The 15,736-nt window shown below is 44.4% G+C and overlaps 1 protein-coding gene across 2 annotated transcripts in view; it reads right to left on the bottom strand.

Annotated features, from left to right (window-relative positions):
* The window catches only part of DPF3 (double PHD fingers 3), a 250,550-nt gene that overhangs the window by 39,993 nt on the left and 194,821 nt on the right, over positions 1–15,736 (bottom strand). For both annotated transcript variants that reach the window (XM_024737918.1, XM_024737919.1), the window contains exon 8: positions 14,653–14,781. In XM_024737918.1, the coding sequence (XP_024593686.1) occupies positions 14,653–14,781 (129 nt within the window). The remainder of the gene's footprint in view (positions 1–14,652; positions 14,782–15,736) is intronic.

The following is a 15,736-nucleotide window of genomic DNA, read 5'->3' as shown; positions in this document are numbered from 1 at the left end:
GCAAAACTTCCTTTCTACGCCAAGTATCCATAAGCAGATGAATGGGAAAAGAAAAGGTGATATATACACGCAATGGAGTATTATTCAACCTTAGAAAGGAATGGAATTCTGACATGTTACAACATGAATGAACCTTGAAGATACTATGCTAAGAGAAACAAGTCTGTCACAAAACTTCAAATATTGCATGCTTCTACTTATATGATGTACCTAGAAGAGTCAAATTCACAGAGTCAGAAAGTAGAATGGTGATTGCCAGGGGCTGGGGTGAAGGAGAAATGGAGAGTTAGTGTTTAATGGGTACAGAGTTTCAACTGAAGAAGATGAAAACGTTCTGGAGTTGGATGGTGGTGATGGCTACACAACAATGTGAATGTAAATAATGTTGCTGACCATACACTTAAAAACAGTTACCATTTTAAATTGTATGTCATGTATATTTTGCCACAGTAAAAAAAAAAAGAAAAAAGCCTAAGGAGGGTAGATTGGGGGAAAAGAATCCTTTTTACTGCTAGAGAAACGTATAAAGTCCATAATGAATGTCACAAGGTGACGTTCATTTTCAAGTAAGATAGAACATGCTAGCAGGAGCGACATGATGTCACGTTCCCTCTCCACCTGGCCTCAGCGTGCGCTGGCAATGCTCAGAGGGCAAGACCTGGCCCGAGAGGCTGGTCCTGTTCTCTCTGACCTGGAGGACCCAACAGAGAAGATGGGAGAAACCTCTCTCAGGCAGGGGGGTGGTAGGTTTACAGCTGCACCAACTGGCAGCTGGGGAGGCTACATCACTACCTTTCAGGCAGTGGAAACAGTAACCTCTCAGCTTTTTCCAAGCACATGCTAAATCTTGCATTCTCGTGCAAGACTATCTTAGCACAGGTGCGACGGCAACATTGGACGGGTATATTAAGTCAGTATCCATAACTAGGCTCTCCATAAATCCATGTAGGCCATGGAGAGGTTGACAGCGGCCGTGGTGATGGTGGGTAGGTGACAGCAACTCTGGACTCAAAGCTCAGACGCTGGTACCAACCCTGGACATTGTTCACTTTCCAAGCCACCTCCTGTCAGCTAAGCCAGTGGCAACCTCTGTTCTAGTCTGTGCTTCTAAATAAAACAATAGGGTTCAACACATCCCGGGCATGCAGATGGGCAGAATCCTTTCAGGAGTCCCTTCTACAGGACGGTATGAAAGTTGAACTCATGCAGGATGAGGTTGGAAAAGCAAAATTTACAGAGATGCTATAGGAGCATTGGAAACAGACTTTTATTTAACAGAAACGTACACAAACTTGATACAAACCCTACATTATGCAAAGCTTTGTCATGATTCTACACATGTTATAACTTGTGGGAGTTGGCTGGAGAGTGGATTATTATTATAATTATTAGCATCGTGAAAAAGGACATTTTCTCTCAGAAAATGTCAAAGGAAGGACTACAAAATGATACAGAGACCCTCCTGGTGATCTCCGCCAGGGACTGGCCTTGAAAGGGCTGGCAAGAAGTCCGTGCCCATCTAATCTGCCCTTGCAAAGGCGAAAGAGAGACTCTCGGGCTCAGAACCCTTTCGCTAACACTGCCGCTCAAGACCTTTGCGGAGAGGAATATCCAGCGTTAGACTGTGCATTGATCATTATGACTCTGCTTGCCAGTGAGGGAAACTCAAGAGCATGAACGTGTAAGACTGGGAGTAGAACCCGGTGGCCCGGCCGGTCACCCCAGCTCCTTCACTAGGCCTCAGACACAATGCTGAATGCATTTCATAATCCACCTTCACTTCCACCAACATGGCCACAGAAGGACAGGTCAGACCACTCGCCTTTCTCCTTTTTACCCCCACCAGCAACTGAATTTGAGGCTTCCATCTTTCAGGCTGGCCTTCCTTGCCTTGGGGACACCCAGCATCTCAGGCCCCCAAAGCCGGCTCCCTTTGCAAGTCTCCTCTAGGAGCTGTTAGGGAACAGAATTAATATCATCCCAGCTGATGTTTATTTTTTGTTCTTTTTCCCCTCTCTCTTTCTCTCTGCCTTCACTGTACTATTTTAAACAAAGCTGTCTTTGTTCAAATCTATTGAACTCGTAGAGATACATTTAATCGCTAGATGGAATTCCTTTCAGAGCTAGGCCTTGTCAGACATGATAACCAGGAGGCAGGCTGCTTCTTGACCTCAGATAAATAGGGCTTGCCTTGGGTGAGGGGAGAGTTTGTTTGTTTGTCTGTTTGTTTTGGGGGGAGCAGAGAGACTGCTGATAGCCCTTGTGGCTAATTTATTTCAGTCAAGTCTTAACCCATAATCAAACACTTTCAATAGACTTTTGAAGAAGAAGGAAAAAAAGAAACTGATCACTCCTCACTTACCACATCCAACTTGCAGAAATAAAAATACCTAAAGAACATACATGAATGGCTTTTTAAAAAGCCTGAGAGAGCAGAGTTGATCTTTATTCTCTTATTAAAAATGTGGGCTACTTTTCCTTAGAGTTAATATGCAGTCTTTATTTTACATTAAGTCCTCTTTTGATTTTCACGTCTTCACAAAATTGCTTTTAACTTTTGAAGTTGAAGGTACTTTAAACAAAAATACTTGTGCCACAACAGCACCTTTTCTTTTAAATATTGAAATAAATAAAATAGTTAAGTCTTTTTTCTTTTGTCAGTTTGTGTTCAGTTATTTCTATTGTAGAGCAATTCCAGTCTGACCTGGATACTTTCTCACAGACACTTACAGAAAATGTAATGGAGGATTTTAAAAAGAAAAAAAAAAAAAATCTTCTTATTGCACAAAGTGAGGCCATTCCAGAGACTTCTGTGAGCTGAGCTGAGTTGTGCTGGAGGCTTTTCCACAATCCAGGCTCCTGTGTTGGCGGAAACACATGCGCAGGAGGGGGCCAGGCAAGGGAAGAGGAAGAGAAGGAGGAGGAAGAGGAGGAGGAAGAGGTGCAAATCCTCGTGGCTTCTTTCCACCTTCTTCGGAAATGGCTTGCTTGAAGGACGCCAGAGTCCCCGGGCCATAGCGTGGACTGCAGAGGGAAAGGCAATGAAAGATAAAGCAAAAAACAACAGCACAGGACAACTGCCTAAAAAAGAAAGATTTAAATTAAGGAAGTGGTGGAAATGAAATGAATTGAAAAAAAAAAAAAAAAGAAAGAACGGAAACAACTAACTAATTGCCACATGAATGAGGCCACAGCTGTGTACAACAAGAACCAGACTAGTGTTTCTTGTGCCTTTAACAACAGCAGCTCGAAATCAATCAGGACTGGGGCAGGTCAGTTGCTCCTGGGCAACAGAATGACACAAGAAACAGGATGCAGCTGGACTTTTCAATTCCTAGGGGGCGTAGTAGGCAAAACTGGGCGTTGGCAAAATCTTTTTTTTTCTCCTCTACTTGGGAATGAAACAAACAATCTTCTCCCTGTTAAAATACTCCAGAAAGACCATTATGATATAATCTGTCGCCTGTCACCTAAGTGGAAATGAGTAGTTTCTATGGTACAGGACCAGTTGCAGTCATAGAAAACCCCAACGGATGCCCCATTTGGTCTAAAGGCCAAAAGGACACTGCTTTGATGCATACACTTTCACCCCTAATCCTGCCCCAAGTGATTCCAAGGGTGTCAGAATTACTCAGACAGAGAATCAAGCCAAGATATCTGTTCCAGTCCTCAACCAGCCCCGTGATCCCAAGTGTCAGCCTTGGAACGTGGTGGCAGTTCAAACCCGGTGGGTCCTTTAGCCTGGATGGTTATCAACCAGGCATGGATTTTGCTTCTAGCCGAAACGAAATCTGCCGAGTTATCTTGGTCTTTGGAATGGAGTAGTCGGCACAAAGGAGTGAGCAAGAAAACCAAGCACTATCACATTTCACCCCAGAAGCAGTTCTTGAGGGCAGAGGTGGGTGCCCCCAAGAGTGTCCAGCTCACTCTGAGTGGCGAGGGAAGGAGGAAAGCGGGGGTCGGGGGTGGGGTGGGGTCCAACTGGAAAGTGGCCAAGCCAGCAGGGAACAAAGTTCAAAATCAAATGAGCCAATCAGTCTCTTCCAAGTTGAAACTCCCCTTCCCATCCCCTACCTCTCCTAGTACCCAAGGCATGACTCACTGGTCAGGTGTATAGGACTGGATTAGATGGACTTCCAAAGCTAAGACTCTACCCATCCACCTATGCTTTCAAAGGGAGGCTGAGAAAGGCCTCATTTCCACCCACCACCGAGCCCTCCCTCCACACCTGTTCCTGTTTCTTTCCTCTCCATCCCATCCCATCCCTCTGTCTCCCTCTCAGATATGCTTCTCTGCTGCCCCTTCCCAGGTTCCCCTCCTCTTCCCTCATGCTCATCTCTTCACTGTTCCACCTCCTCCAGCCCCTTCACTCCAGTGACAGAACAGCTGGCCTTTCTCCAGACCTCCCAGAGAGCACCTGCCAAGTTGGGCTTTCAGTCAGACTTTCACCCCCTGCGAGGAGTCTTCCTGTCCCTATTCCAATGCCCCAGACCCCCTGGCCCCTCTGCCGCTCATTTGGTGAGTCTGTCTCATAACCATACCCCATGCCCTTTCCATTTCCTCAAATTTCTACCTTTCACCCCCCAACACACACACACACACACACACACACACACACACACACACGAGTCTTCTTCTGCCTTACTTAAGCCATCTCGAAAATAGCTGGTTGGTTCCCAACTTTCTGCTCCTAAATCCACTTTCTCTTTCTGGGCCAACTGCAGGCCACTGGGAATGTCCTGCTATGTCTTGGTCTCCTCCTCTCAGTCCCCGTCAGGAGGCTTACTTTCCATCCCTCCACACATCTTCAACTTCCCCCTCACCCCATCCTCACGTCCTCATTCACTTCCCCCCACCCCACATCACTGCCTCCTGGCTCTCATCTACCTCCTCACTTGACCAATGGACGCTGAGTCCAGCTACAACTTCAACCTTTCTGCCAACAAAATTTCTTGAACATCCACTATGCATAGAATGAGACACTAAATCCTTCCACTAATTAGCTCAGAAACATTGCTCAGTTCTGTTTGTTTCAACAAATAATTATGGCACAATGGTGTCGGGTACTGTCCAAGGGACACGAATGACATCATCTTTGCCCTCGAGGAACACATCATCTGTTTGATGAGAAAGACTGCAAAAAAATCCTAGTATGTTGTAATAAGCACTAATCCTAGTGACATGAACAAAATGCTACAGAACAATACTTAAGCACTTTAAAAAAAATAATGTGATTTTTGCCATTTTACATGTTTCGGGTTGTGATTCCCAGCTTTGCTTTTTGTTGAGCTCTATCTCCATTCTCTCTGACAACAGACACTTTTGCCTACAGATTAAGTCGTCAAGCTAGAGCTCTTTGTTGATCTGGATGGCTTCCCCTAAGAAAATCTCCCTGACTACTGTGATTCCCAGCAAAAATAATCACATACCACCCCATGACACTCTTACACATTTTTAACTACTTATGAATATCCAGTCTGCCCAACTAGATTGCAGATAAATCCACTGGCCCCATGTTTAATTTCATCCTATCCTTCACAGGGCTGGGCTGCTATTACTCAGTCCCTAGCCACAAAATGAGTGAAAATATTTTCCTCCAAGGTCTACAAACATACTAGCCTGAACCTCAGCTTAAGGGCCAAATTTCTAAGTCACTCGTAATGCAGTAAATCAGTCATGAACCCCCTGATACTATGCACTAAGAAGGATACAACCTCATTTCTGTGGTCTTCTTACCGAAAATGCATAACCTGCTTTCAATCATTAGGAAACAGCACACAATCCTAAAGTGAAGGACTTCCTATGAAATGATAGCCAGTATCCTTCAAAGGTGTCAAGGTTATGAAGGTCAGAGAAAGACTGTGGAACTAACTACCCCAGATTAAAGAACTTTAAGAAAACATGACAACTAAACATAACATGTGATCCTGGATTGGACCCTGAACTAGAAAAAGGACATGAGTGAGACACTTGGCAAAACTTGAATAGAGTCTGTAGATTGTAGTACTGCCTCAACGTGAATTTCTTGGTTGTGATCATTGTACTGTGGTTATTTGAAGAATCTGGGTAAAGAGTATGTGGGAATTCTTTGTATTATTTGTGCAAGTTTTTTGTAAGTATGAACTTATTTCAAAACTTAAAAAAAAATTTAAGTCTTAGTCATTGGTTAAGGACCAGTGTTGAAATACTCTGGAAACCTAATTGCCAATGCTTTTTAGCCAATAAAAAGTTGGTAAAGTTTAGTTCTGACAGGGATCTTCCATCACTCTCAGCTGTTTTGTAAATCAATCAAGCTGAACGTTTTTTCCTAAACTGTTATTTTGAGTAAATGGTCAGAAATCACTTTTATTAAGTGCAACAGTATCATGTAATTCAATGTTTCAGTGTTAGAAGTACTTGGGTGTGTGAACAAAACACAGCCTGGAGTGTTCACTCCCTGCCACCTCACCCCTCCCACCCTCACCCCCACCCTGATGTCACCATCAGCACATTGACCATTTAGAAAGCTCAACCTCAGTTCTTCGGGAAAGTTCATGAAGACTTAGACCTAACCTCTCCACAGGATTCTAAGATGATAACAGCTTGGGGGTTTTTTGGTTTGGTTTGGTTTTACAGCGTCAGATGCCTCTTCTCAATCCAGTAAGGTCTTGAATGAAAGACCTCAAAGCCCTTGACTAATTTTACTCAAGAAATCTTCAAAGTGAGATCTGTAGAGACATCACTACAGCCTGAGGAAAGAGTATTAGAAGACCCAGATAACACCTACTGACCCTGGAACCTCAGACCAGTCATTTAACCTGAACGGACCTCAGTTTCCTCATAAGCAAAACGGAAATAAATAACATCTACTCTACCTCACGGGGTTGTTTTAAGAATCACGGTGAGGTAATGTTGGTTATATATTATGATAGGGTAAGGAACATCCATATCCCAGGGATAGAGAAACCATGGCAAAGATACACAGAGACAAACTCACATAGGAATTGAGCCCAGAACCCAGGTAATGTTGGTTATATATTATGATAGGGTAAGGAACATCCATATCCCAGGGATAGAGAAACCATGGCAAAGATACACAGAAACAAACTCACATAGGAATTGAGTCCAGAACCCAGAACTTGTCTACTCTAGTCTTCTACTCACTGGATCAAAAATGCCTCACTCAGAAAATACACAACACAAGTAACGTCACTTCCAACGGCTGAACAAAATCCCCCCCCCACAGAAAAATTCCTAATACATGAGTCTGCTCAAACTTTAAGTTCAAGATCAGATGTAACAGGAGGCATATTGGGATAATATTAATTAACTTTATTCCACCATGAAGTGAGAACCTCCAAACAGTCTTTAGTTCTCTCCCCAAGTAATGATCGTGTGTTCCCTCAAGTGCTATATAAAGGCAGTGGGGCAATACCCATTAGGTGCAAAGAGAGATGCAAAGTAAGCAGGAAGACTTAAAGGGACACTATTGATGTGAACATCATATTTTTATTAAATCCTTCTCTCTAAAATACCAGCAGCAAATTGCATTGGTGACTTTAAGGTACCTATAAAAAATTAAATTAACACTCACTCCCAGTGTTAATGGTGATTAGAGGGTCTAATCTCTACATAGTCTCAGTAACAGATGTAAAGGATTAGATTGTCCTAGGTAGGAAAAAACAACAGGTAGACAACAACGATAATCACCTTTACATCAGCAGTTCCCCCCAGGGGATTTGAATGTTGCAACAAATTTAGAAAGTTCTATTATCTTTGATTCTCCTATCTTTGGGCTAGGTCTCAGAAAATTAGGTGACATTTCTGAAGGATTTGGGGTGGTGCTTTACTGACATGATGATAAAGGAAACTGGTCAGACCATTTTCATCCTGATGATTCTAATTTATTTTATATTAATATTTGAGTATCGATACTTTTTTTAACAAAAGCAACAACAAAACGATAGATGCGCTGACTGCTCACACAACTCTTGCAATTTCTGAGGTCGCAAAAAATAGATCTTTGTCCCTAATAGGCATCAGGAGGGAACGTATGGAAATGATGATTTAGAAGAGGAGCTCTCTATAAAATTCTGCACAGAATTTTAATTGGAATTATCTTTTTGGGATCTAATTGATTACTCTTCAGTTTTGAAATTGCTTTAATAAAGTCACCTTTTAAAGGCCTGAGAAAAGGGAAGAGAGATATATACGTATATATATATTTTCCATGTATATGCAAGGGGCAGCACAGAACAATAACAAAAGTAAATAGTATGAGTCCTGGGGTCAGGTTGCCAAGGACGAAAATCTGGCTCCTTATTAGCTGCAGGGCTTCAGGTACATTCAATTACTAAGCCTCAGTTTCCTCATCTGTAAATTGTGGATAATACAAGCACCTACCTCACGGGTAGTCAAGAGGATTAAATGAACTATTCCAGGGGAAACAGAACAAGACCTGGCATATAAATGTTTGGCCATTGTTAAATAAAGAAAGGAGGATAAAGATATAACAATGACCATCAAGGCATTTGGAAATCCAGGAAAGCCAGCTTCCTCCTCCTATGCCTCCTTTTAGAGTTTTCTTCCTTCCCCTTAAGACATTTTCCTCCAAAGCAATGTCCATTTTACCCTCTCAAATGTAACTCAGTCTCTCCGGGTTGACCTTTCTCAATGAAAAGTGAAAGATTTGAACTTGATTATCTTCAAAGTCCCTTCCAGTTCTTTTCCTGTTTTTTTAAAAGATGTAAATTTTGAGTCTGCTGAAAGATACTGTTAGCAAGGTGAGACGAGGTACTCAGGCAACGCTAAGAGGCGTGACTACGCTCACCTCGGCTACACCAACTGAGAAAGCTGAGGCTATCTGCCACCTCTAGCAAGAGACACTGACGATCAAGCTATACCAGTAAAACTAAAATACATAAGCAATAGCCATCCTCAGATAAATCTTTCCATGGGAGTTTGCTTAGACAGTTCATTATTGGTTCTCTCTCAGAACCCCAAGCTAGACTCTGAAATGAGGGGACTTTTTATAATTTGTTTTGATTATGTGGGTTTTTAAAAATTTCAAGTTCAAAGTCAAGCTGTCATTGAGAATTTCAGGACTACAAACAACTGTTGGGTTGGCCAAAAAGTTCGTTCAGGTTTTTCCATATGCTCTTACAGAAAAACCTGAACGAACTTTTTGGCGAACCCAATACAAGATTACAAATGACAGTATAGATTGGTCAGACATACTTTTATTAATGTAGACGCTCACATTTTACCAGTGAGAGCAAGTCGTAATGCTGTGAATCCAATGTCTGAGTCAAAGTAACAGAACAGATGAAGTTAAGAGGTGGAGGATGACAGCAAGAGCAGGTTGTATCCCCTAAGCAGGAACCAACTGGAACTAACTACGTTGGCTTTTTCACACACGTGAGCACGTAGGAATATTACAATGTTGGAGGTTTATGCCATATTTCCTAGGAACAGGGCCACATACAGATTAGGTAGAACATCCCCAAAGTGGGTGACGTGGTTCCTTTCATCCTCTCACAACTGAGCACAAACGCCCAGGAGAGCACTTACACGTTTCAAGCAGGAGGAAAGTGGAAGCCCTGTCTGTCTCAGGCTACCAGGGAAGCACAAGGAGTCCTTTTGTTGGTTTCTTTGCTTGGTCCTTTCTTCTGCTGGGTTGGTTTGTTATTTTAATGAGAGGTCTAATTCGTGAGGTTCTGCAAAGGCTGGATTGTCAAAGCAGATCTTCCCAGACACTTACAGCCTGTTGCCTGGGCAGCCTCTTGGATCTCCCAACCCAAGCCAAAGGGCAGTGCCTACAGCTCTGGACCTACGCTCTCATGAAGGCCGGAGACCCTGACCACACTTAGTGGGAGCTTAGAATCTTCAAATCAGCTAGGTTGAATGTTGTGTCTAATCCGAGATCTTCTTTCATTTGGATGCATCCCCCTGGCTGTTGAATCGGTAACTGGAGCAAGGAACTCCACCCTAGACACGCAGCCCCCTCAATTTCTACCCAAGGACAGCAGCCAACTCGAACCTCAGTTCCCTGGACTTTGCTTCCAGGTATGGCCAAGGAAGGCAGAGTTAGCCAAGCACCCCCCAGCCGTTTTCTCTTGCAGTTGAAGCCAGAAGTCCACCATTCTCCACACAGAGCCTCCCAGAGCCCAAGCAAGCCTCAGATCCCACACCTAGGCCCGGGCCCACATAGGTATGCATGCACACACAGACAGCAGATGGCTGGGTAGAAGATGTTCCAGTGGCCACTCCCACACGATTAAGGGGGTCCGAACCCAGAAAAACAAAAGACAAGTTAGGAGCGGGGGAAAGGAAAAAAAGAAAGAAGGAATAAACTTAAAACAACTATGATGGTTTTCCCTTATTGTAAGACACGTCAGCCAGGACATACCTTTTGACTAGGACCACACAGCTGTTCATCCTTGGGACTGGCTGGCCAACAAGGTAGATGGTCTTCATCACCCCAGGGGCCTTGAGCAAGTGTTGCTTTGGTTTATTTCAGGAGGTGCTACTGGAAACATAAAACAAAGTGCCTGGAGGGCACTATAAAAAATAGAAGAAATATGGGAGACTTGATCATCCAATGGGTATTTATACGTTTTTAAACAGGGGCGAGGGGAGAGGGAAATCTACTGTGAAGTAACGTCCTTTCTTCCATGAGCGCGGCCTCGGGTGGTTTGGTCACTGTTGAGTCCACGACTTTCTGCTTATACTCCATTCCTGTGTTTGGAAATTGCTCTCCACCAGGAGGAAAGTGAGGGAAAAACCAGCAACAAGAAAACAGCAGCTCTGCTGACGGAGAAGGAGGATCCCACAGGCGCTGCAGGTCAGGGCCCAGGAGCTGGACGGGGGCCACACACAGGCTGCCCGGCTTCTCAGGAACTGCTGGCATGTTCTCACAAGCAGAGAGGAAGATGGAAAGGTCGGGGGAGGAGAAATGGGGAGGGGGTCTGCCGTGGGGAGCCACCAGCTCCGTGGGGTACCAAGTGCCATCCTCTCCCGTCAAGGAAATCCTCCCCCATACAGGCTTTCTTCTAAACAGGATATTACTTCAGTTTCTTTGATTTCCCTTCTCTCTCTCTCTGTCTCAAAAAAAAAAAAAAAAAAAAGGCCTGCTTCTAATCATAGCTAGAAGATATAAAATATCATTTTTTAACGTTATTGGTTCTTTGTTTCCAAACCCAATGTTCCTCCTCTCTTCGTTTTGCCAATAAATAGGAAAACTGAGGAAATCAACTCTGCTCACGTCAAAAAGATCCCCTCCCCCCAAAAAATGAGATAATCCGCCTAACTTCCCATTTCTATGGAAAATAAATAGTACATCACGATGCCATCTCTCTGAAGGACTGTCATTCTTTCTTTTGTTCTGTTTTGTTTCAGTAGTCTGTGCTTCTGCTGTATGTACCCTAAATAAAGGGAAGGAGGGGGGAGGGACAAGTGGAAAGTGAGAGGAAAAAGCGAGGATGAAGGGAAAACCTAAATTGTCTTTCATTAAAAAAATATATATATCAGAACCAGAGCAATGACCAAAGTCACAGGGTGATGGCTAATTGCCCAGAAAGTCCATTCCGTGCGTTTAGCAACTGCCCTTTTTATCTGCTGTGGGCGAACCCCGGCCACTGCGGCGTCCTCGGCAGGAGCGAGGCTCTTCCAAATCGTCCTCATCAAAGCCGTGGAAAGTTGAGGTGTCACTTTCTGACGTGGAACCGAATAAGTCCTCCGTGGTGCGTGCTGCGGCCGCTGCCTCCTTCTCCTTCCTGCCTTCTCCTCCCAAATGAGCTGACATGTATGATGAATATATCAGCACATGGGTTAAGCAACAGACAGCATTATTAATATTCTTATTACATTATTACAGTGTTATTCTTAATAGCAAAATCATAAACCATTTCACACCAAAAGGGATTAACTGGGTGTGTCACCTGGTGACGGGGGTTTGGGGTAACGGGACAAAGCCAACATTTCCAGGGAAAAGGATTCTCCCCTCCCTGAAAAGGCATCATCTCTACCATAATATATTTGTCCACAGCTCTGACAGCGCAAGATTCAACCACGATCTTTCTTTCTTCTCTTCCGAAGGCACACATTCGCATGCACGCTCGCTCAACCCACCCCAGACAATGCGTTTCCTTGGTGGTTTTTAAGCCTGGTTGGTATTTCTTTGGTGTTTTCAGTTGGCGTTTCTTTGCACAATGTTTGTCCTTCACTTTGACAGTCAGCTTTACAAAGGTATTACTGTCAGATAACCCAGTCAAGGTGGTTAAGCCTCCATCCGTTTTATTTTTATTTTTACCCGTTTCTAATCCCATTCTTTCCATACCCTTTCAATTCTGCCCTTACATCATGTAGTTCATTTGCACTGAAAGCAAAAAGAAGTTGGAAAGTCTGATAAGTGGTAGGTAATAAAAGAGTCTCCCGTTTTCTTTAACCACTGGAGGACATTTCTGTGATCTGCACCCACACACGTGCACATACACATACACGTGTGTGTGCACACAGGCATGCACGCACACACACCAGGCCCTAAACGCACCCAGGTCTGAGTTACTCCAGAAAGTCCAGGGTTGTCAAATCTAACTCAGAGCACTGAGAAAGTGGGAAGTAGAGGTGGAAATGCCGAATAAAAGACTGTATCCTGAAGTCTATAAAACTCCGGTAGAAACTTTTTCACGTCCCAAATGGGCCCCAGGACTGCCCCCGGTGAGGTCATAAGGTACCACTTAGGGTGCCAATTTCCGGAATCTCACTTTTTCTCCCAGGAAAAGCAGGTAGTGGAGTAGATGGGAAGGAAAAGACAGCTCTTCCGAGCTCCACACTCTTCCTTGGAAGGACTCCAGGGAGGTCCTAGAGAAGAAGTATTGGCCCACCTGCCTTAACAAGCATATCCCATGGGCTAATGCCACCTGCTTATTCCCAAGGTGTTGACTATTTCAGGAACATCGGAGTCAGACCTTGACTAAATTATCCACCAAAATTAATCCCTGGCAAATGCAATGAGAACACCTAGGCTGGTATAAAATGGCCCCCTGAGTCACACAGCAGACAGATCCTTGGAAGAAGCAGCTGAGTAAAGGCTGTGAAGAGAGAAGCTTTGTATAGAAAAAACCAACTGCCCACTTCTGGTCCCCCACAGATCAGATCCAAGTACCCGTCTTTTGTAGGAAAGGGAGAGGAGAAATTTCAGAAGTTTTCACTGAGAATTCTGAAGCTGCCTTCTCTAACTCATCCCAAACCCACAGCAGTCCATAAAATTCTGCCTAGAGCATCATGGCACCAAGTAACTTTGTTGCTGGTGGTAGAGATTTTGTCTGATCGCTTGCTTTTTAAAAATGCTGAAGTGAATTTCATTTGTTGCATTTTCTTTTTGAGTATCTAAATCCCTCCACTATCACATGGGCCCTCTCTTCTAAGCTGGCACCAGTAGGATAAAGAGTTCAGCGTTAGGTATCGTGTTTGGCAAGTGAAGGAATTGACAGAGTTGCACAGATGGGCCACCCTGTCAGGGTCCTTAAGGGTTAAATGCGGAGGGTTGTATGCAGTAAAAACCACAGTGCTTTTCCAATTACTGATTTGCTGTTCAAGACAGTCTTAAAGCTTAAACAACCCAAAACCAAATACAAAAGGACTAAAGCTAATGTCTGCGGACGGAGCGAGGGAAGAACTGAGCTGCTATAGTAAAGCCGGGTGTGGTCATCTCAGGCCTTCTCTCAGGACTAGGAGTAGAACAGATGCTGGGTAGAGAGGTGGGAAGGAGCCATGACTCCTGGCTGGTGGAACAAACCACCCAACCGAACTGTATTTCACCTACTAGTCAGCAGTTGATGAGACTAAAGATGAGTCTGAAACCTTCTCTCCTCCCTGCCTTGCACTTTGGCCTTGTTATAACATAAAACAATATGAAAAGCCAACCACAGTCCAGCGCAAAATAATGGAATTGGAAAGCAAAACAGCTTGCACAAAACTTGAAGACCTGTGCTCATTCTAAGAGTGGAAGAACAGGACCAATTTTAGTCTCTGAATAGATTGAAGATGAAAATTCAAAACATGCCAAGTCAACTGCAGAGGAGTCCTAAGAACACCTGCCCTTTGCCTCCTTGATCGACCGGGCTCTCTTTTGCTTTCCACGTGAGAAAATGGGATAAGTGGCCAATGGGGTGGCATCTATGCAGCTACCCAGGAGCGCAGGGGTCTGTGCCCCCCACAGCTCCAGATGTGGCTGCTCTCCCAGTATTCACGTTTCCACATTCTTCTGGTTTGCCCCGGGCACTTCTGCAGAACCAACGCACCTCTTTGTTACGGGCGCGTCACCCGATACAAGGAAGCACGTTGCCTGTGTCTCCGGGTGTTTCCACACTGTCTCACTGTCGTCCACAACAACACACACAAAGAAATATCCACCTCACAGAAAGGCCGGACAGACAAAAGCCCAAACCTGCTTCTTTCCCTTTTCCCCAGATCCCAGGGCATAACTTCTAGTTCTTAAGCCTCAAGAAGAAACAAATCAAAATAACCTGAAAACCCATCTCCACTCGAAGTATCATCACCGTCACTTCTGCACCCACCCTTCAGCCCCTGACCCCCACAAGATGGCAGAGAAGTGCGAGTGGAAGAGTTCCTGGTCTACGGGCACATGATGCGAGAAGGGGCCACACTCACCAGAGCGTCCACAGTCTGCACAGGACACCAGCTCTTCCGGCCTCCCACTCTTCTTGTTCATGTTAGAACCCCCCAAGCAGAAGTCACAGTAGTTATTGGGAATGACTGTCCCATCCGGTCCTTTCTGGGCTGTGGAAACATTTTTTAAAAAATCCAATGTTAGGCTCTGGTGGGTCTCCACTGGCCCCTCTTCTCCCATGGTATGGCAGAATCTGCTCCAGAAAGAATATGAAGTTAAGAATCTGAGGTTTTGTTACAACCAAGTTGTTAACTTGGGCAAAGTTTTCTTTATGATTCTCCTCGGTTCAACCGTACCAATGTCTTGCAAGCCATCCAGAGCTGAGTTTGATTGTAATATTTGTCAGCTCTGTGTTTTTATAGAAACTACTCTGCTCTTCTGATTGGATCCCTGGATCAGCGAAGCATCCAGAAGGCCTTACCAACCAAGTGAACTTCTCTCATCCCTGAACAATGAGCCCTTGGGACCCAAACATCAGATGGTAACCATCAACAGTGGTGTGACTAGAGGAAGAGAGAAAGGTCACTACCTAGGCCTTGCCCTTGGGAAAGATGCTCTCGTTTAGGAGATATTCCTTCTGTCTCTGAAAAGGAAAACAAAGAAGCACTGATGGGGGATCATTTGCAGGAAGGACCCTGAAGATGCTCTGGGGGACTCTGACGCACCGGTGGGCAGGTACACAGGTGTCCATTCTTGTTCAGCCCCATCTCCCTGAAGTCCAGACTTGTTGGTCATGGAAAGCACCCAGGACTAGTTAATCAGCAGACCCCAACTGCCTAGAATCAGAACTGAACACTTAGCTCAGCCTCATACCGGAGATGGGTTGAACGGTGAGTTAGTGAGCATATGGGAGGCTTAAGACTTTCATAAGCCACCCTTACGGAAAGGCCCTACACAAAGACAAAGGAGTATCTTGGGACATGATTTTCAAAACAAAGCCTCGTGAAAACAGCACATGTCCTCAAGCACTGAAATCTCAGTGTCTAGGGGCTGGTTAAAAAGCCTTGGACAGGTTCTTTGCATGAGAAGAAATCCTTCCATTTTACTTGTTTTTTGATCCCTATT

The sequence above is a fragment of the Neophocaena asiaeorientalis genome, unplaced genomic scaffold (assembly GCF_003031525.2).
Source record: "Neophocaena asiaeorientalis asiaeorientalis breed wild unplaced genomic scaffold, Neophocaena_asiaeorientalis_V1.1 scaffold49, whole genome shotgun sequence".
NCBI lineage: Eukaryota > Metazoa > Chordata > Mammalia > Artiodactyla > Phocoenidae > Neophocaena > Neophocaena asiaeorientalis.
The sequence above is the reverse complement of the archived record's forward strand: the minus strand, read 5'-3'. Positions and strand labels throughout refer to the sequence as shown.